Source organism: Elaeis guineensis, chromosome 5, assembly GCF_000442705.2.
Source record: "Elaeis guineensis isolate ETL-2024a chromosome 5, EG11, whole genome shotgun sequence".
In the NCBI taxonomy this organism is placed as follows: domain Eukaryota; kingdom Viridiplantae; phylum Streptophyta; class Magnoliopsida; order Arecales; family Arecaceae; genus Elaeis; species Elaeis guineensis.
In genome coordinates this window covers 48,681,726-48,702,851 of record NC_025997.2, presented here as the reverse complement: position 1 = coordinate 48,702,851, position 21,126 = coordinate 48,681,726, and the positions used below count along the sequence as shown (strand labels likewise).

The 21,126-nt window shown below is 34.7% G+C and overlaps 1 protein-coding gene and 1 pseudogene across 1 annotated transcript; one reads left to right on the top strand and one right to left on the bottom strand.

Moving 5' to 3' along the window:
- Positions 1-3,831: 3,831 nt before the first annotated feature.
- LOC105034404 (patatin-like protein 2) lies at positions 3,832-7,013 on the bottom strand. Its single transcript, XM_073257399.1, has 7 exons — positions 6,873-7,013; positions 6,341-6,522; positions 6,067-6,253; positions 4,712-4,873; positions 4,320-4,622; positions 3,993-4,171; positions 3,832-3,886 (listed from the first exon to the last, which is right to left on the bottom strand). The coding sequence occupies exons 1-7, from the start codon at positions 7,011-7,013 to the stop codon at positions 3,832-3,834; spliced, it is 1,209 nt and encodes a 402-aa protein (XP_073113500.1).
- A 449-nt stretch (positions 7,014-7,462) lies between these two features.
- Positions 7,463-11,367, top strand: LOC140857996 (uncharacterized; annotated as a pseudogene).
- Positions 11,368-21,126: the final 9,759 nt, after the last annotated feature.

Here is a 21,126-nt window from a genome sequence, read left to right as displayed (position 1 = left end):
CTCTACTTTTGACCTCTCGATGCAATCAAGGATCACCATATCTAGGAGCTATCTGAAGGTTGATCGTGGAAATTCATGCAATGGAAAATCGTCAAAGTTCCAAAAGGGAAGTATGGCTATATCAAGAGCTATATTTGAATGAGGTTAAAGAGCAATTATTTGAGACTCCTACTAAGTTAAGATGGTGGAGTGGAACATGCTCTGGAAGATCTCTAGCCCCACTAAATTAATAAGAACTTCAAAAAAATGCAAGCCGGCATTTTACTCGTAGGTATCCATTAAACTTAAATTTTAAAGTTCATTTCTAAATGCATTAGAAAAAACAATTCAACATATGTTGGTCAAAAAAAAAAATCATTAGCATCAATGTAATAAAAATTCTTATATGAAGTCACTTTATGGTGTCCAGCATCAAGTTATCTATCTCATGCATCTTGAATCATCCAAAAACCAAAATAGGTATTGAGTAAGCAAGTTATGGACAAAATATTGAAGATGTGTCGCTATTGAGGTGGTATCTCAGTAGAACAGATCTTTGTTTCCAATGGCATTAGCCCTCAGTGGTACTGGTGTGATGTATTCACCTATTGGGTTCGTCTATACGGTGGGGAGGGAGCCGTCTATTCACCCAAACTCGATCCTGAATCGAACATTCTTCAGTGAAGGTTAAAGATCTTTGATCACATCCAAGAGAGGTAGATGCGTCGGATCGCCCTCTCCAACTTCCCTTTTTTTAGCAAAAAAAATATATATATATCAATGCTTACAAACTTTTAGAAACTGATGCGCATGGTCATTTACAGTCCACAATTTGCCAAATAATTTTTCCTTTATTTTGTTCTAGTGTCTTTATCCTCTTTCGAGAAACTCATGCTAGATGAGAATCTAGTAGAATTAAGAATCGATCTTTTTTACTATTTGTTTAATATTTATCCCTTCATTTTTCTAAAATTTATAAATAGCTCTTAATTGTACTCTTTTAGTATTAAGTAATGATCAATAAAACTTTTGAAGTTGTTTTATAAGTTCTTGCTTGCTGTGAGATTTTGATCCCATGAGAGGCAAGCCGGACGCTTGAAGGATTCTTTAGAGAGATTGAAAGTACGATTGTCCTTGCTTGCATCACAATTGAGTAGCCTTCCTCGCTTGCCTCCTAGATAGATCGAACAATCCCTGGCTTCCCACATCCCATAAAGCAAAACCACGCCGTTGTCATAGATGCCTTTAATTTCCCCTTGATGAAAGCCTGGATCATGACCCATTTATGGCGATGACATCGATTGCTCAGGTTCCCAGAGGATCTGTGGATCCAAGCATGCATGGGTGCATGATTGAATGCCCAACACCCAAATACGAGTTCGCGTTCCACGTTTCCTACGGGCCGGAGGAAGGGCTCTCCATTGAGTGCAGAAAGGGAAGGGGACGAACAACCATTGTTGGTCCGTGTGCGGATCACACCCAGGTCCGAAAAAAGAAGTGTGGATTGTTACATTATCGTAGCGGCCTTCCCTTCTCCTTGGGGAGATTATGTTTTGAACATCTATTTTGTTTTCTTTTCGCTTCATTTATCTCATCTTGATCTACTCTTTTTCTTGCAATGTAGTAACAATTAATTGCAACCTCAAATGTTGTATTTGTACCTGGGGAACACGAACCAAGAGGAAAGATTAGAGCTTGATGATGGTTGATTCATCCTCTTTTGATGGATGCTGGTTGATTCGTTCGACTTAGTTTTTGTTATAGTTATTGTAAGTTGGTAGGGAAGTTACTCTCTTTTTTGCACTAACGTGTAGCATCTTGAAATGTAGTGGATGAGAAATAGGAGATTGTTTCCTTTCTTATTTAGAGCTATGTGGTATTATTGTATATGCTTGTTCTGAGTTGGTATGAAGAAGTTCAAATAGATGCTGGAGGGGTTTGAGAAGCCAGCTGTTAGGCAAAACTCTATATCTGGGCGTTGGCTCCACCCTAAGTGGGGAATCCGGTCCATCAGGCGATGGGGGATATTCATGGGACATTTCAAGCGAAAAATGATGATGGGAGGGGATTCACCGGGGTGGCTATGGTGGTCCTTTGGATCAGGTGGAACTAAGAACCGAGTCCAAGTACATAAATAAATAAATAAATAAATAAAAGGAACCGAGTCCAAGGGGGATTCTTGGGCACCATCACAAAGAGGAAGAACATAAGGAAAGGTAGAACATTCTTAACAGTAGCAGAGGAGTCGATGCTTTGAAGTTCCTGGCTTATATCACGCATAAGGGGCCCCTATAATGCTTTCCTCTTTCAGATTCTCATCCTCCTATCATCAATCATCTTCTTCCCTATATAACTTCATCCAGCACTCCAAAATAGAGAAAACAAACCAAGGCAATAATCAAAAAGATCCCTTATTAAAATCTATTTAAACTGCTTTGCTAGGTAACTCGTTTAGCAAATAAAGAATTCTTTTGTTCTAATGAATAGTTGTAAATCCATCTAAAGTTAGAGGGATTTTTGGTTGTTGAATATTGATGGTCCCTTTTAATGCTTGCAGTAATGGTTCCCTCAGGATATGCTGATGAGTGATGAATGATTCGAAATTTAAGTAGACAATTTTTGGGCCGTTTTTTTATAAAACTTGATAGTAAAATTATGTTCTTTTCTCAAAAAAGAATAGGATCATTTTATTTGAAATCTTATGTTTGGGATGGTTGGGATTGGGAACACTCTTATAAGCTTCGGCTTAGAATTACACCAACAGGAGCTTTTAATTTAGCATGCCTAACCGGACATGAAACAGAATAACTCTCTATTTGATATGAAAGATTGATTGGAAGAAGAATAAATAGAAAAAAAAAAGATTGATGAGAGAGAGACTTAATAGATCTTCCATTCATCATATATTTAATAAAATATGAAAAAATTGATGGAAATGATTCCCTACTTTATTTAATACAAGAGGAATGAAAAAAATGATGGGTATATGATATTGTTAATAAACCACCTTTTGATCAAAAGGTATTATCAATTTATCATACTTATTTATACTAAAGAATTAGGAGAATATGTAAACTTATAATCTTTATAATTTATAATTATATAAATATTTAATTTTAATTTGACTTAATCTAATAGGTAATTTTATGAATTAATTATATATGAATAAGTTTATTTATATAATAATTATATCAATAATTGGTTAATTTATAATTTAATTTAAATAGTTGATTAATTTTATAAGATATTTAACTAAAAATAGATATAAATAAAAAAATAGAAGATAATTCTAATTATTTACTTATAATTATAAAAATTATGCAAAAATTAAAATGATTAGTAATAAAATTTAATAGTATAGGTTAAATAGTATAAGTAAAATAAATATATATATAAATAAAATAACGAAAAAAATGAAGAAGTGTTAAGATTTTGTCAAAAAGCTAATAACATTAATTATATGAATATAGAAATTCACATTTCAATACTCCATTCATCATTCTTTGCATCCTCTCAATTTTAGAGGATATAAATTGGTAGATACGGGTGAATAGGCAATTGTTCTTTTTCATTCATTCTTCATATGATTTTTTGAACCAAATAGTAAACAAAGACCATCCATCCTTCCTTTTATGACTTCAACCAAACAGAGTGTAAATAATTGCTTGTGCATAAGAGAGAGAGAGAGAGAGAGAGAGTACAATGCATAACAATGTAGAGATTGCAAATCGTCATACCAAGTTTATGGGGGTTCAATATGTACAATATCTTGAACCTGACATGCTTTTATTGAAATTTCTATAATGACTAAACTAATTTGATCAATAATCAGCCAAATTTTGGACAATTCTATCATGAGGACCTTGTATAGCGAAGCCTTCTTTCATCGAAGAGCAGTGTGGCAAATCTGCAAATAGTTTTGACATATATATTATTTTGATTCACCCAAATAATTTGATGCAACTCTCATTGCTTGAACAAAAGCAATAGTGCCCCGAAGTTGTCTTTCTTACCTCTTAAGTGCATCTTCATTTGTTTCTTTTTCATCTTTTGCTGGTTCCAAAACACCCGTATCCAAATTCATTCTTGAGACTGGTTTTTTCAATAATTCTTCACCAATTCTCACAAGGTCCTCTAAGTTCTCCTTCGTAGCAATATCGATGGATGATGAAGTCCCGCTTAGTGTATCCTCCTGTATTTTATTCAAACAAGATCATTTTGTTATGCAAAAATGATCAAAGACTTGAATAACTAATTATTATGTGTGGCTTGTGCACCAATCAACTAATTCCTTTGTGAAAACATGATTGATCTTTTGATAGTTTGAAAAGATGGTGTACCTGGATCCGAAGATAATTCAGCTTGGATTGGCAATCTGGAAAGATAGCTGACATGTGTATATCAACCATGTCAGCACTGGATTGCGTAAAAACATCGACTAGAGGAACGGATCCAGTACTGAGCAGCCAACCCAAGATTCCCCAGTTGCTCGCTCTTTTGGCATTGTATCTCCCATCTACTTTTGCTGAACCTGTACCTAATGATATGATTAGAATTTTTGTGCAATCAATGACTTTGCTAGGAAAGTGATTCAAGTTCCCCTTGCAAGCTCCCTTCATCACCTCTTCAATAGCGACCAATGTCTGAAAGTTCGAAGATCCAGATTTTAGTATTGATTTATTGGAATAAGAAAGGTTTTCTTTTACCATATTTAATTCAAATAGTAACGTACAGGATTGTTGGCAGCGACACTCCCATCAACGAGGTTAAATTCTTTTGTATTTTCGGAAGAATCTTTGTTTTGGAATTCATGGGCCGGTAGGTAAGTGGGTGCCGCACTTGTGCCGATGCAGATGTCCGAGAGTTGCGCATCCATAATGTTCTCATCCTTCACCTACAACTCTAATGTGTCAATTTTAAATTGCTTTTGAACTTGATAGAAATAGCAAGATATGTTGTTCATCTACTTACTGCAAACACAATGCTGTTTCCTCTCTTGCTACAATTGGTACGGTAGATGGAAGTTTATCTACCCAAGGTTTATGAAATTCCACAGATATATTAAAGAAAATATTCCGTTATCATCATATATTAGTCTTGGGGGCTCGCAGAATTTTATTATTAACATAAAGGAAAAAGACAACTTATAGCTTGGTTTCATTAAAAAAGAAAAAAATTATAGCGACACAAGTGAGATAATTTTGGGAGAAATTATATCACTTGAAATGTGTGACATTAGGGAGGCAAAAAGAAAAGAAAAAGAAGGAAAGAAAAGACAAAATGACCTAATTAAATTTTCACATGCATCATCCCGCAAAAGAAACCAAAATGTTCATATGAGTAATATTGTTTCTTAGACTGACTATCCTCTTCATGCCAAAAGTATCGACAAATTCAGGATGGGTTCAACTAGATCAGGTCTGGCTAGGTTAAGAGGTATGGCTTGAAGATTCAAAATCGCCATTTGATTGAAGCTGATCAAAAGTGAGTAGGCTTTAGTTTATAGCGTTAAGATAGATTTGATAATAAGTCTTTTATATGAATATAATTATCATATGTTGTTATGCATTGAGTTGGTTGCAAAGGTTTTATACATATTGGATATATTAATCAAGTAACATATTTACAAATCATCATTTTGCATGTTTTCTACAGCCTGAAAGCATTTACTACAACATTCTGTGTCTAGACTGGGCTGCTCATGAAGCACGTAGTTGGGATTGACAAGGTAAGTAATTGTGCGGCATTAAATTTATTCAATCTACAACTTTTTGCTAATATCCATCTTATGTAAGATCAAATAAAACTACCCTCCATGATCGAAAGTTTGATAATACCATGTTATACTAGTGATTTCAACCCAACTTGGAAGCTCGCACTAATTTAGTCCCTTGAATCTTTCTAATGGGAATTGCCAAGCATAACTCTCCAAAACACGAACAAATACCGGACCACAATCAGTAATAAATAAATGGGGGAGATCTATCTCCCTCTTTATTTCCTCAAAAAAGAAAAAAAGGACAAGAACAAATATCGGACACGAGGAGTGAATAGGATATGGGAGAATAAAGAAGGATCGTGCCATACCTTAAAGCTAGAAAAAATGATGGGCTGGAGCAGCTTTATATCAAAGGTTGGTATGACAACGTTCGTCAAAGTCTGGTGCAACGTAGTTTTTCCTAGTTTCTCTCTAACGAGGGAATGTAGGTAGTTACCAGCATATCGGGGTTCAAACAGCGTGCTAACCATCCTCCTAAATTGAGCAAATGCTCCCCTGGGGAAAAAATCACATTAAATTTGTTAGTTACTGAATCAAAAACACTAGCTAAGAGCGATATATTATAATACAATTTGTAGTTACTTGGGTTGCGGAAAAATTTTTGGGCAATGCTGTAGGTAGAAAGATTTGATATCGCTGGCTGCAAAAAGAGGACGATTGTCTTCGTTAGGAGCGGCAAGCATTGCGGTCACGAGACCACCGGTACTTGTTCCAGCAATCATATCGAAATAATCAGCAAGCCTAGCATCCTTGCCATCAAGTTTCTGCACCGATACACTCTCTTGTTACCCGGTACGGGTACATAATCTAGCATATCCAATGAACAACAGTATATAAAAACTCCAAAATTTGTAAGTCCCTCTTTTTAATAAATACACCTTGATTCCTATCTTTCTCACCTTCATGGAAAAGAAAAGTATTATAAAAGGATGGATGGCAGCCATCCATAACATGCTTCCCACATGTCATTCGTTTTGCTTGTCAGTTTCACTTCATTAGTCATGCGTGGTTCCTTATCATGATGGAAATAAGATCAACCCAAACCACTTGCAGCTGTATACAATTGTGTATGATGGAACGAGGGGAATTGACTTTCCTGGGAGAGTATTCATACCTGAAGCTCTAATTCTAAGAAACTAAGAATAATGGCCGGGATGATGCCTCTGTTTCCTCCTCCATCGATGCTTAGAACAGTGACAAAATTACCAGAAGTCAAAGGTTTAATATGGTTATTGCTTGTTTTCGACTTATCCATAACAGAAGAGTCTAGCAACAATTGGGTTCTTTTTAATTGTGAAGTTCCGACCTATATGCCCTTGCCTGAAGAGCGACGAGCCATATATAGAGCCAAGAATCATAGAGGATAGGGTTATGGGCATCATCAATACTTGCTGCATCACATTGTTGATCTGGATGATCCTATATAGTAGGATATCCACAAATCATACGAGGATGGTGACGCGATGAAGATATCGGCGGCACGAATCATACGAGGATGGTGATGTGATGTGTGTTTGTCATGACCCATCTCCCACCATGTGGCCTATTTGGATGCCAGAATTTCTAAAAATTTAGGATAATCCGATCTATATGCCTTTGCCTGAAGAGCGATGAGCCATTCATAGAGCCAAGAATCACGAAGAATAGGGTTATAGGCATCACCAATACTTGCTGCATCACATTGTTGATCTGGATGATCCTATATGGTAGGATATCTGTGAATCATATGAGGATGGTGACGGGATGAAAATATCGGTGGTGCGAATCATACGAGGTTGGTGACGCGATGAAGATACCTGCGGCTATCAGATGTGTGTTTGTCATGACCCATCTCCCATCATGTGGCCTGTTTGGATGCCAGAATTCCTAAAAATTTAAGATAATCCGATCTATATGCCTTTGCTTGAAGAGCAATGAGCCATTCATAGAGCCAAGAATCATGGAGAATAGGGTTATAGTTATCATCACATTGTTGATCCAGATGATCCTATATGGTAGGATATCCACGAATCATATGAGGACAGTGATGCAATGAAGATATCGGCCGACGACAACCTCGCCCGACTCGGCCCTCAATGGTGGGTCCTTCGCGTCTCCCGGGTCATCAGTCTTGGTCAGGAGGTCGTCGACCGCCTTATTCGCTCCCTCGCCAGCAATTTTCTGGATCTTGATTTCCAGGTATCTTTATAATAAAAAAATAATTAGCTTAAGATGGATAGCACCTTCTCTCCCTCTCTCTCTTCCTCTCTCAAAAAAGAGAGAAAAAATTAATCCAAATTCAGTATAAGTATCACTCATGGCTCATCTAAATTTTTACAATAATTATTTTTTTTCTAAATTAAAAATGATGGAATGCAAAATGGTTCTATGTCCAGCTATTGATAGAATTTTTAACACTTTATTAACAAACAAGGATCCACCATGGCCATCTGGGTCCCTTTAATTTTTGAAAAAAAAATATCATAAAGCTTTGAAATGTATTGCCATTGTATCCTTATATTCGATGGTGTCTTTGTAACCTATAATAATGTCTGCTGCACTTAGAACCTCATTATGCCTAAAAAAGTTTCCAAAATAACTACACTAGGAGCATTGACACCCGCTTCATTTGGATTGGTCTTGATGTTGTTATGCTTAGTTTGTTGGAAATTTGTAATTGTGGTATTTCCTCTAACTCAATTGATTAGCAACTTACATGACCAAGAAATAGTATAAAAACTACAAGTTCCACCCATTCTGCAACATTCTAACATGACCAAGAAATTGCTGATCTTCATTTGGGTTCTCGTCCATACAGGAAACTGTTAACTAATTAATCAAGATGAATCTTCAGAAGTTTTGAAAAAAAGATAATTATGCTTTTGGCCCTTCAAGTTTGGCTGGTTTTTTTAACAAACTCCTAAACTTTAAAAAGCTCAAATTTGGTTCCTATTTTTGCAACTATTTTAATATCATCCTTCCCCCCCAATTTTGGTCACTTTCTCTCACCAAAAATTCCTATTGGCATAAACCAGTGATTACATGGCTGACTACATAGTAAAAACTGCTTAAATAGATGATTATATGGCTGATTGATGATGACATGGTATATGAGTGATGATATGGCAATAGATAATGATGTGGCATCTCAGTAATAATGTGGCATGTGTTATGGAATTTTCTATCCAAAATTATCCAGTCGCTGAGTGCTACATGATCACTCATATATCACATCATCACCCATATACCATTAAATTATGTTTTTGGTACTCTAAGTTTTAGAAATATTTTTACATGATACTTGTGTCAAAATATTATGTTTTGCAAGTATCGCTCGCAATTTTCATTGATGTAGACTTGTTGTAGGATGGTTAATACTTGTTTGCTGGTAACACAAGTGTAGCACATAATAGAGTGGTCTTAGATTCATCCCCACCATTCTGACATACATAGGGGGGGAACATTATGCTCATGAAAGTATATTTTTGTCACAGGTTTATTATCCAGCTGTGGAGAAGAAAAGGAAATTAAAGAATGGTTCTTACTCTGAAAAGTCAAAGCCCCTTTTTCCTGGTTGTCTTCCTGTATTGTATACTGAACAAGGAGATTCATGACTTTATTAGAGAATGTGATGGCATTGGAGGCTTTGTAGGATCCAAAGTTGGAAATACATATGTGGCATCCATCCCTACCTAATATTCTTTTATCCAATACAGTATTCATTTTGACCATTCAGCATACTCTATTTTATTTTATTTTTTTTAATTTGTAGGTTAAAGTAGGTTTTTTTCTGGTTTTTGGAATGGTGGTTGTATGTAGTAGCTATTGGCCGAGTGGCACTGTACCATAAGAAAGGCAGTATGATTCTAGAATACATTCATCAAATACAAGCCAAGAAGACTTATTTGCTTTCTTATACTTACAACATATTTAGATGTTGATCCTACCCATCAATGACTGTTTGCATCATTTTTAAGTTGGCTTTTGCCACCCGTTATCTGAATTGTTTGCTTAATTATCTTTCAATCGAAGTGATAGACAAATAAGATTAGTTCTTCTTTTCTTTTACTCCACAATGGTACTCCATTATCAAATACAATTCTTTTTGAGCTTTTTTATGCTTGTAGATGCATGTGCATGTGATTCGATAGATATTCAAAGTTTTCAAGTCACTATTATTTATTAGGTTCATCTCCTGTAACCTACATTTTTTACTATTCACTTGCATTTTGCCTCCACAAAGAACATGGAACTGCCTTGATTTAATCATCTGTTGCAACATTCTCCTCCTTGGCCTATGATCAAACCACTCCCAACCCAGTCTTGTGATTAGCCATCATTTGTATCCAATAGGAAATAAAAAAAATACATCTCAAGACTTAATTTATTGTGGCTCTGATGTTTGTCCTCTAGTTTGCATGAATTGGCATGTGTATTTTTACATTTTTTTTTTAAATACGAGATCAGGTGACCAGAGACTTGAAGTTCCTTCTCTCCCTAATTGTGCTAAACTACTAACAGTTGTTGCGTTAGTACAATTTGACCTGATCCATAATGCTTGTTGCTTTTGTAGTTGATGAACAGAATGCTGGTTTTCAATGAGGCTTTGCTGAGATCGTTTTGTCCCTTGCATAAGAATATTGCTATAATGTTACATACCAATTGTTTATTACTTGTTTGGTTTTATGATATGGGTGATAAACCCCTCTATATCCTGTTCTTGAATGATGCCCAACTATATATGAGACCATTACTTATCCATGGTTAAGAACATCTAGGCTCTTCTATTTTGTTCGTAAATTACCTGGTCTCTTATATCAGCACAAATCTTTGCTTTTTTAACCATCTGGTTTTAGCTCCAATTCACTTATTTTTACCAAATGTCACTTTAACTTCACAAGAAAAAACCTAGAGCGCTGTGGATATTTATTACTGCTCACTTATCTGTCATCTCTGGATCAAAATCTACAAGCTCAATAATGCGTTAAAAGATGGTTTTTGCTTTACAAAAAAGAGCATCACATGTATGTAAGAATTTAGTCATCTACACTTTTAAAGGCATCAATCTACTATTGTCTTTATGTCAAGGTATGAAGTCTAACAAACATGGCACATGGCACACAAGAACCTATTGTGAGTTTTTACCATACTGCTGCAGAATTCTAAATCAAACTGGTTAACCAGGGATGGACATAAACTGGCTCATAACTTCCAGTTTCTTAATATAGATGGATCCTACTCGAGTTTTCTAATATATTGCCTTTGGGTTGTTATGAAAAGTTCAAAGTGATGGGATGTGCTATCCATCTGAATTCATATGTTCAGTACTCCGAATGTGCCTTCTTTCTTTTCTATTGGGTTACTCTTTTTTCCATCTTCATAGCAAACGACAGATTAACAAGCCAAAACCGGTTCCACTTCATTAGATGGAAGCAATCTTTCAACAAGCTAAAGAAGAACAAAAGAAATCTGACCAAGCACTTGAAGAAGAAGAATGCATACAGAATCTCAACTCATACCTAGATTCTGGAAACAGTCTGAAATCTATAGCAAATGATAGAAAGTGCTTAATGTTGCCTAGAGGCAGCAACCCCGGGGGGGGGGGGGGTGGGGGCGGTTGGCGGGCGTGAATTGGATTGTTTAAAAATTTTAACCAAATTTATGTCTAAACAAATATGTGCTTTGATTTAAGATAATTATGTGATTGTGATGTGATCAGTATATACAGCAGCTGAAGTACATAATCAATTAAACCATGTAACTTATAATCTAATGAAAGGCAAGAATTAGAATCAAGTAAAGCAAGAAAATATAAGCAACAACACAAATACACAAAATTTATAGTGGTTCAGAGCAATCTGCTTCTACATCCATTCTCCCAGCTTTTCTTAAAAATTTCACTATAATTCTTCCTCGATTATAGTGTATTTATTTTTTCAGACTCACAAACAAAATCCAGTTAATTTTTTGGGATCACCAACCAAAACCTTACACCATTAGTTTTTCAGACTCACTAACAATCCAGTTCATTTTTTGAGCCAACCAACCAAAATCTTATACTCATCCAATTACGGGTTTGGACTGGCCTAATTCTTAAGTTTCTTTCCCCAAAGAAACTTGTAAGGAAATCAAAGTACAAGTATAAAAATTTCAGTACAAAACAAAAACAAGAAAAGAACTCTTTTGTGCCCAAAGAAGAGGTTGAATCATTGCTCTCTTAGAAGCTTAAACACTCTTCTTTAAATGCTGAGAGAAAGCTTGAGATGTTGTAGAATATTTCTCATGAATGCTCTCTAAATTTGAAGCTTGGTTCTTCTCTTTTTCTCTTTTTTTCTTGGATATTCAATGAAGCTAACAATTTTGAAAGATTCTCTCTTTTTGATCCACTTCTCTCCTTTTTCTTTTGATTCTCCACCTTTAAATAACCTTCACATTAGCTGGAGATGGAGATTGGACCATTGGAGGGCTTAAACTAGCCGTTGGAGTGGAAATCAGCCCGTTGGAGAAGTGTAGAAAATTAGCCGTTTGCAGCCTATCCCGAGCTTGGGGTCGACTTTTTTTTCCTTGGAGTCGACTCCAATTGCCTTCGAGTCGGCTCAAACTGATCTCGAGTCAGCACAACTACAAAGTCTGAAAAATTAGCTTTCTATTTCTTTGAGAGAGCCAGCTCGGATCTTCTTTGAGTCGACTTGGCTATATGCCAGTATTGTCCCAATATACCAGAGTCGATTTCAATCTTCCTGAGGTCAACTCCAATCCTCCTAAAACTTAAAATTGCTCATTTTGATGCCTATTTCAGTGAGGAGGTCGTCTCCTTTTACTCTGGGATCGACTCTACTAAGTCAGAAACTCAAAAATCCTTCTTAAACTTAGTGAATCATAAGGAGATCTTTTGCATAGATTATTTCTTCAATTTTAACATCTGAAAAGACCTACAAACATTCTTAAAATACATGACTAAATATATAATATACTCAACATTAGACAATCATCAAAATCAGTTGCGGGGTCAACAATCTCTCCCTTTTTTATAATGACAAAACTTTGAGTATATGTACAAAAAATAATAAAATTAATGTGTTTCAACTAATTGGCTAGTATAGATCAAGAGGTGAGAATGTACACAAATATAGATGCACATTTCATGAATGCTCCAACTAATCTTTTATTTCATTGCACATAATTCATATACTCATATCAAAATAATTTCTCAATTCAAATCAATGAGTATTTAGGTTTTAAGCATCAGATTGATAAGCATCTCAAGAATTAATTCATGAAGCATATACTTAACTTTCCTCTCCTCCTTTTTGACAACATCAAAAAGCTCATGGAAAGGAGCAAGAAAAATCATCAAAATCAATAAGAACATATCAAGATGAGAGATGTATCAATTTCAGAAAATCAATTCAAATAAATCATCAAGTTTCTGCACCGATACACTCTCTCTTGTTACCCGGTATGGGTACATAATCTAGCATATCAAATGAACAACCGTATATAAAAACTCCAAAACTTGTAAGTCCCTCTTTATAATAAATACACCTCGATTCCTATCTTGCTTACCTTCATGGAAAAGAAAAGTATTACGAAAGGATAGATGGCAGCCATCCATAAAATGCTTCCCGCATGTCATTCATTTTGCTTGTCAATTTCCCTTCATTAGTCATGCGTGGTTCCTTATCATGATGGAAATAAGATCAACTCGAACCACTTGCAGCTGTATACAATTGTGTATGATAAAACGAGAGAAATTGAGTTTCCTAGGAGAGTATTCATACCTGAAGCTCTAATTCCAAGAAACTAAGAATAACAGCTGGGATGATGCCTCTGATTCCTCCTCCATCGATGCTTAGAATAGTGATGAAATTACCAGAAGTCGAAGGTTTAATATGGTTATTTCTTGGTTTTGACTTATCCATGAGAGAAAAGTCTAGCAACAATTGGGTTCTTTTTAATTGTGAAGTTCCGATTCACATGCCTTTGCTTGAAGAGCGACGAGCCATTTATAGAGCCAAGAATCATGGAGGATAGGGTTATGGGCATCATCAATACTCGCTGCATCACATTGTTGATCCAAATGATCCTATACGGTAGGATATCCGCGAATCATACGAGGATGGTGATGCGATGAAGATATCGACGGTGCAAATCATACGAGGATGGTGATGCAATGTGTGTTTGTCATGACCTATATCCCACCATGTGGCCTATTTGGATGCTAGAATTTCTAAAAATTTAGGATAATACGATCTATATGCCTTTGCCTGAAGAGCGATGAGCCATTCATAGAGCCATGAATCACGAAGAATAGGGTTATAGGCATCATCAATACTCACTGTATCACATTGTTGATCCGAATGATCCTATATGGTAGGATATCCACGAATCATAGGAGGATGGTGATGGGATGAAGATATCGGCGGTGCGAATCATACGAGAATGGTGACACGATGAAAATACCGACGGCTATCGGATATGTGTTTGTCATGACCCATCTCCCATCATGTGGCCTGTTTGGATGCCAGAATTCCTAAAAATTTAAGATAATCCGATCTATATGCCTTTGCTTGAAGAGCGATGAGCCATTCATAGAGCCAAGAATCATGGAGAATAGGGTTATAGGCATCATCAATACTCGCTGCATCATATTATTGATCCGAATGATCCAATATGGTAGGATATCCATGAATCATACGAGGATGGTGATCCGATGAAGATAGCAGCTGACGACAGCCTTGCCCAGCTCGGCCCTCAGTGGCGGGTCCTTCGCATCTCCCAAGTCATCAGTCTTGGTCTGGAGATCGTCGAACACCATGTTCGCTCCCTTGCCATCAATTTTTTAGATCTTGATTTCTAGGTATCTTTATAATAAAAGAATAATTAGCTTAAGATGGGTAGCACCCTTTCTCCCTCTCTCTCTTCCTCTCTCAAAAAAGAGAGAAGAAATTCATCCAAACTCAATATAAGTATCACTAGTGGCTCATCTAAATTATTACGATAATTATTTTTTTTCTAAATTAAAAATGATGGAATGCAAAATGGTTCTGTGTCCAGCTATTGACAGAATTTTTAACACTTTATCAACAAACAAGGATCCACCATGGTCATCTGGGTCCTTTTAACTTTTGAAAAAAAAATATCATAAAGCTTTGAATTGTATTGCCATTGTATCCTTATATTCGATGGTGTCTTTGTAACCAATAATTATGTCTGCTGCACTTAGAACCTCATCATGCCTAAAAAAGTTTCCAAAACAACTACACTAAAAGCATTGACACCCGCTTCATTTGGATTGGTCTTGATGTTGTTATGCTTAGTTTGTTGGAAATTTGTAGTTGTGGTAATTTCCTCTAACTCAATTGATTAGCAACTTACTAACATGACCAAGAAATAGTACAAAAACTGCAAGTTCCACCCATTCTGTAACGTTCTAACGTGACCAAGAATTGCTGATCTTCATTTGGGCTCTCGTCCATGCAGGATACTGTTAACTAATTACTCAAGATGAATCTTTAGAAGTTTTGAAAAAGGGGTAATTATGCTTTTGGCCTTTCAATATTGGGTGGTTTTTTTAATAAACTCAACTTTAAAAAGCTCAAATTTGGTTCCTATTTTTGCAACTATTTTAATATCATCCTTCCTCCCCAATTTTAGTCATCTTCTCTCACCAAAAATTCCTATTGGCATAAACCAGTGATTACGTGGCTGATTACATAGTAGAAACTGCTTAGATAGATGATTATATGGCTGATTGATGATGACTTGGTATATGGGTGATGATACGGTAATGGATAATTATATGGCATCTAGATAATGATGTGGCATATGTTGTAGAATTTTCTATGCAAAAGTATCCAGTCGCTGAGTGCTACATGATCACTCATATATCATATCATCACCCATGTATCATAAATTATGTTTTTGGTCCTCTAAGTTTTACAAATATTTTTACATGATGCTGGTTTCAAAATATTATGCTTTGCAAGTATCGCTTGCAATTTTCAATGATGTAGACTTGTTGTAGGATGGTTAATACTTGTTTGTTGGTAACACAAGTGTAGTACATAATAGAGTGGTCTTAGATTCATCCCCATCATTCTGACATACATAGGGGGGAACATTATGCTCATGAAGGTATATTTTTGTCCAGGTTTATTATCCAACTGTGGAGGAGAAAAGGAAATTAAAGAATGGTTCTTACTCTGAAAAGTCAAAGCCCCTTTTTCCTGGTTGTCTTCCTGTATTGTATACTGAACAAGGAGATTCATCACTTTATTAGAGAATGTGATGGCATTGGAGGCTTTGTAGGATCCAAAGTTGGAAATACATGTGGCATCCATCCCTACCTAATATTTTTTTACCCAGTACAGTATTCATTTGACCATCAGCATACTCTATTTTATTTTATTTTTTTTTTAATTTGTAGGTTAAAGTAGGTTTTTTTCTAGTTTTTGGAATGGTGGTTGCATGTAGTAGCTATTGGCCAAGTGGCACTGTACCATAAGAAAGGCAGTATTATTCTAGAATACATTCATCAAATACAAGCCAAGAAGACTTATTTGCTTTCTTATACTTACAATATATTTAGATGTTGATCCTGCCCATCAATGACTGTTTGCATCATTTTTAAGTTGGCTTTTGCCACCTGTTATCTGAATTGTTTGCTTAACTATCTTTCAATCGAAGTGATAGATAAATAAGATTAGTTCTTTTTTCTTTTACTCCACAATGGTACTTCATTATCAAATACAATTCTTTCTGAGTTTTTTTATGCTTGCAGATGCATGTGCACGTGATTCGATAGATATTCAAAGTTTTCTAGTCACTATTAGTTATTAGGTTCATCTCCTGTAACCTACATTTTTTATTATTCACTTGCATTTTGCCTCCACAAAGAACATGGAACTGCCTTGATTTAATCATCTGTTGCAACATTCTCCTCCTTGGCCTATTATCAAACCACTCCCGACCCAGTCTTGTGATTAGCCATCATTTGTATCCAATAGGAAATAAAAAAATACATCTTAAGACTTAATTTATATGTGGCTTTGATGTTTGTCCTCTAGTTTGCATGAATTGGCATGTTTATTTTTACATTTTTTTTTTAAATACGAGATCAGGTGACAAGAGACTTGAAGTGCCTTCTCTCCCTAATTGTGCTAAACTACTAACAGTTGTTGTGTTAGTACAATTTGACCTGATCCATAATGCTTGTTGCTTTTGTAATTGATGAACAGAATGCTGGTTTCCAATGAGGCTTTGCTGAGATCGTTTTGTCCTTTGCATAAGAATATTGTTATAATGTTACGTACCGATTGTTTATTACTTGTTTGGTTTTATGATAGGGGTGATAAACCCCTCTATATCCTGTTCTTGAATGATGCCCAACTATGTATGAGACCACTACTTATCCATGGTTAAGAACATCTAGGCTCTTCTATTTTGTTCATAAATTACCTGGTCTCTTATATTAGCACAAATCTTTGCTTTTTTAACCATCTGGTCTCCAATTCACTTATTTTTACCAAATGTCACTTTAACTTCACAAGAAAAAACCTAGAGGGCTGTGAATATTTATTACTGCTCACTTATCTGTCATTCCTGGATCATAATCTACAAGCTCAATAATGCGTTAAAAGATGGTTTCTGCTTTACAAAAAAGAGCATCACAAGTATCTAAGAATTTAGTCATCTACACTTTTAAGGGCATCAATCTGCTATTGTCTTTATGTCAAGATATGAAGTCTGACAAACATGGCACATGGCACATAAGAACCTGTTGTGAGTTTTACCATACTACTGTAGAATTCTAAATCAAACTGGTTAACTAAGGATGGACATACATTGGCTCATAACTTCCAGTTTCTTAATATAGATGGATCCTACTCCAGTTTTCTAATATATTGCCTTTGGGTTGTTATGAAAAGTTCAAAGTGATGTGATGTGCTAGCCATCTGAATTCATATGTTCAGTACTCTGAATGTGCCATCTTTCTTTCGGGTTACTTTTTTTTTCCATCTTCACAGCAAACAACAGATTAACAAGCCAAAACCTGTTCCACTTCATGAGATGGAAGCAATCTTTCAACATGCTAAAGAAGAACAAAAGAAATCTGACCAAGCACTTGAAGAAGAAGAATGCATACAGAATCTCAACTCATACCTAGATTCTGGAAACAGTCTGAAATCTATAGCAAATAATAGAAAGTGCTTAATGTTGTCCAGAGGTAGCAACCCCCTCCTCTAAACAACTTTAATCAAATTTTAAAATTTTAATCAAATTTATTTCTAAACAAATATGTGCTTTGATTTAAGATAATTAAGTGATTGTGATGTGATCAACATATACAGCAGCTGAAGTATATAATCAATTAAACTATGCAACTTATAATCTAATGAAAGGCAAGAATTAGAATCAGGTAAAGCAAGAAAATGTAAGCAAGATAGCGTAACATAAATATACAAAATTTATAGTGGTTCGAAACAATTCGCTCCTATGTCCACTCCTCAAGCTTTTCTTGAAAATTTCACTATAATTCTTCATTGATTATAGTGTATTTATTTTTCTGAACTCACAAACAAAATTCAGTTGATTTTTCGGGATCACCAACCAAAATCTTACACCGTTAGTTTTTCGGACTCACTAACAATCTCGTTGGTTTTTCGGACCAAGCAATCAAAACCTTATACTCATCTAATTACGGGCTTGGACCGGCCTAATCTCTAAGTTTCTTTTCCTAAAGAAACTTGTAAAGAAATCAAAGTACAAGTATAAAAATTTCAGTATAAAACAAAAACAAGAGAAGCATTCTTTTGTGCCCGAAAAAGAGGTTGAATCGTTGCTTTCTTAGAAGCTTGAACACTCTTCTTTGAATGCTGAGAGGAAGCTTGAGATGTTGTGGAAGATTTCTCATAAATGCTCTCTAAATTTGAAGCTTGGTTTCTTTCTTTTTTCTCTTTTTTTTGGATATTCAATGAAGCTCACAATTTTGAAAGATTCTCTCTTTTTGATCCACTTCTCTCTTCTTTTTTTTTTGATTCTCTACCTTTAAATAACTTTCACACTGGCTGGAGATGGAGATTAGACTGTTGAAGGGCTTGAACTAGCCGTTGGAGTGAAAATCAACTTGTTGGAGAAATGCAGAAAACTAACCGTTTGCAGCCGGTCCCGAGCTTGGGGTCGACTCCTTTTTCCTTGAGATTGACTCCAATTGCCTTTGAGTCAGCTCAAACTGATCTTGAGTCAACTCGACCACAAGGTCTGAAAAATTAGCTTTCTATTTCTTTGAAAGAACCAGCTCGGATCTTCTTTGAGTTGGCTCGACTTCATGCCAGTATTGTTCCAACGTGCCAGAGTCAACTCTAATCTTCTTGGGGTCAACTCCAATCCTCCTAAAACTTAAAATTGCTCATTTTGATGCCTATTTCAGTGAAGGAGTTGGCTCTTTTTATCTGGGGTCGACTCCACTAAGTCAGAAACTCAAAAATCCTTCTTTAATTCCTTTGACTTAGTGAATCTTAAGGAGATCTTTTCCATAGATTATTTCTTCAATTTTAATATCTGAAAAGACCTACAAATATTCTTAAAATACATGATTAGATATATGATATACTCAAAGTTTGACGATCATCAAAATCAATTGCGGGGTCAACAATCTCTCCTTTTTTTATGATGGCAAAACTTTGAGTATATGCACAAAAAATAATAAAATTAATATGTTTCAACTAATTGATTAGTATAGATCATGAGGTGAGAATGTATACAAATATAAATGCACACTTCATGAATGCTCTAACTAATCTTTTGTTTCATTGTACATAATTCATATACTCATATCAAAATAATTTCTCAATTCAAATTAATGAGTATTTAAGTTTCAAGCATCAGATTGATAAGCAGCTTAAGAATTAATTGATGAAGTATATACTTAACATTCCTCTCCTCCTTTTTGACAACATCAAAAAACTTATGGGAAGGAACAAGAAAAATCATCAAAATCAATAAGAACGTATCAAGATGAGAGATGTATCAAATTCAGAAAATCAATTCAAATAAATCATCTCCTTTTTTGAAAGTTATCTTTTGATTCAAAATAAGTTTAAAATATTTCTTCTTTCTTAAAATTAGCTTGAATTTAGAATCCAAAATTACTCTCTCCCTTTTTGAATGAAGTTGATTCTATAATCAGATTTTCAATCAAATAAGTAATTGCTTTGAATTTATAAAGAAAATAGAGCTTTCCAAAATATTTGAGCAGTGAAATCAAGTATGGAATTTACCTCAAAATTCATTCTTTTCTTTTCTTAATAAAAATTTATTATTTAAATTCAAAAATGATATGTATCTGGAATGCATCGAACAAATTAGCAATGAAATCAAAGGTCCAGAATTAAGTTTCTAAATTCATTTCTTAAGCAAAAATCACCTTGATGAAGATTTTTCAAGGCACATCAAAAATTTTATGTTTTATTTAGGATTTCAAATATGTTTCAAAATTTGAAGCACGTATCAAAATCATTTCTTAGATTAAAAAGATGTTTCAAATTCAATTTAACTTCGATTGATTTTCAAGAATGATCATGCAAATCATGTTTCTAAGATTGGCACATAAAAAAATTCAGTATCATATTCAACTTTCTAAATAAATTTTAAAATTGAGAAGTATGTATCAAAATCAATTTGTTTGGAGTGAGAATATATTTCAAATTCACTTTAACTCCAATTAGTAGTCAAAAATGATTTGGCAATCAAATCAAATGGAATAAGCACATGAAAGCTCAAATGAAAATCAAGGCTCAACCAAGTACATGAAGGCTCAAATTATTTTAAATTTTCAATCAAAGCAAGATGAAGCATGAAAGGCATTTCTCCCCATTTCTCTTTCAAATTTTGCATACTTAAGCTTTACATTTATTACTCCCCCTTAGTTTTACAAATCATGGTATCTTCAGTTAAATATCCTTTTAAGATCACAGTTTTCATTTTCTCCCCCTTTATTTGATAAATAAAGCACATATATTTAATTTAAGAAAGATAATGAACTTCAAGGCTTACAAGCATATTTATGCCACTAGCATTGCATATTGATTTAGTTTAATTAAGCATTCATATCTCCTCCTTTATTTTGCAAACAAAGTAATTTTATTTTACCAATAGGGAAATTTAATATATTTTTAAATTTAGATCCTCATATACTTTTAGTTAACTAATCATTTCTTCTTTTAGTATTATTTTTTTTATTTTTTTATTTTTGCAAACAAGTCAAATTAAAAGTTAAACATAATACGAAAGTGTAACATTCAATTAAGTAAACTAAACATTAATCCAAGTATCAATCAAATTCATCCAAATAGGCACCAAATTTTCCAAAAGAAATTTTCTTTTCA

Excerpts from the sequence above, each read along its gene's own strand:
- LOC105034404 (XM_073257399.1), bottom strand. The coding sequence starts at position 7,013 with ATGGATAAGTCGAAAACAAGCAATAACCATATTAAACCTTTGACTTCT. Across the intron at positions 6,523-6,872 it reads TCTTAGAATTAGAGCTTCAG|AAACTTGATGGCAAGGATGC; the intron begins GTATGAATACTC and ends GTATCGGTGCAG. Across the intron at positions 4,172-4,319 it reads TGAATTATCTTCGGATCCAG|GAGGATACACTAAGCGGGAC; the intron begins GTACACCATCTT and ends AATAAAATACAG.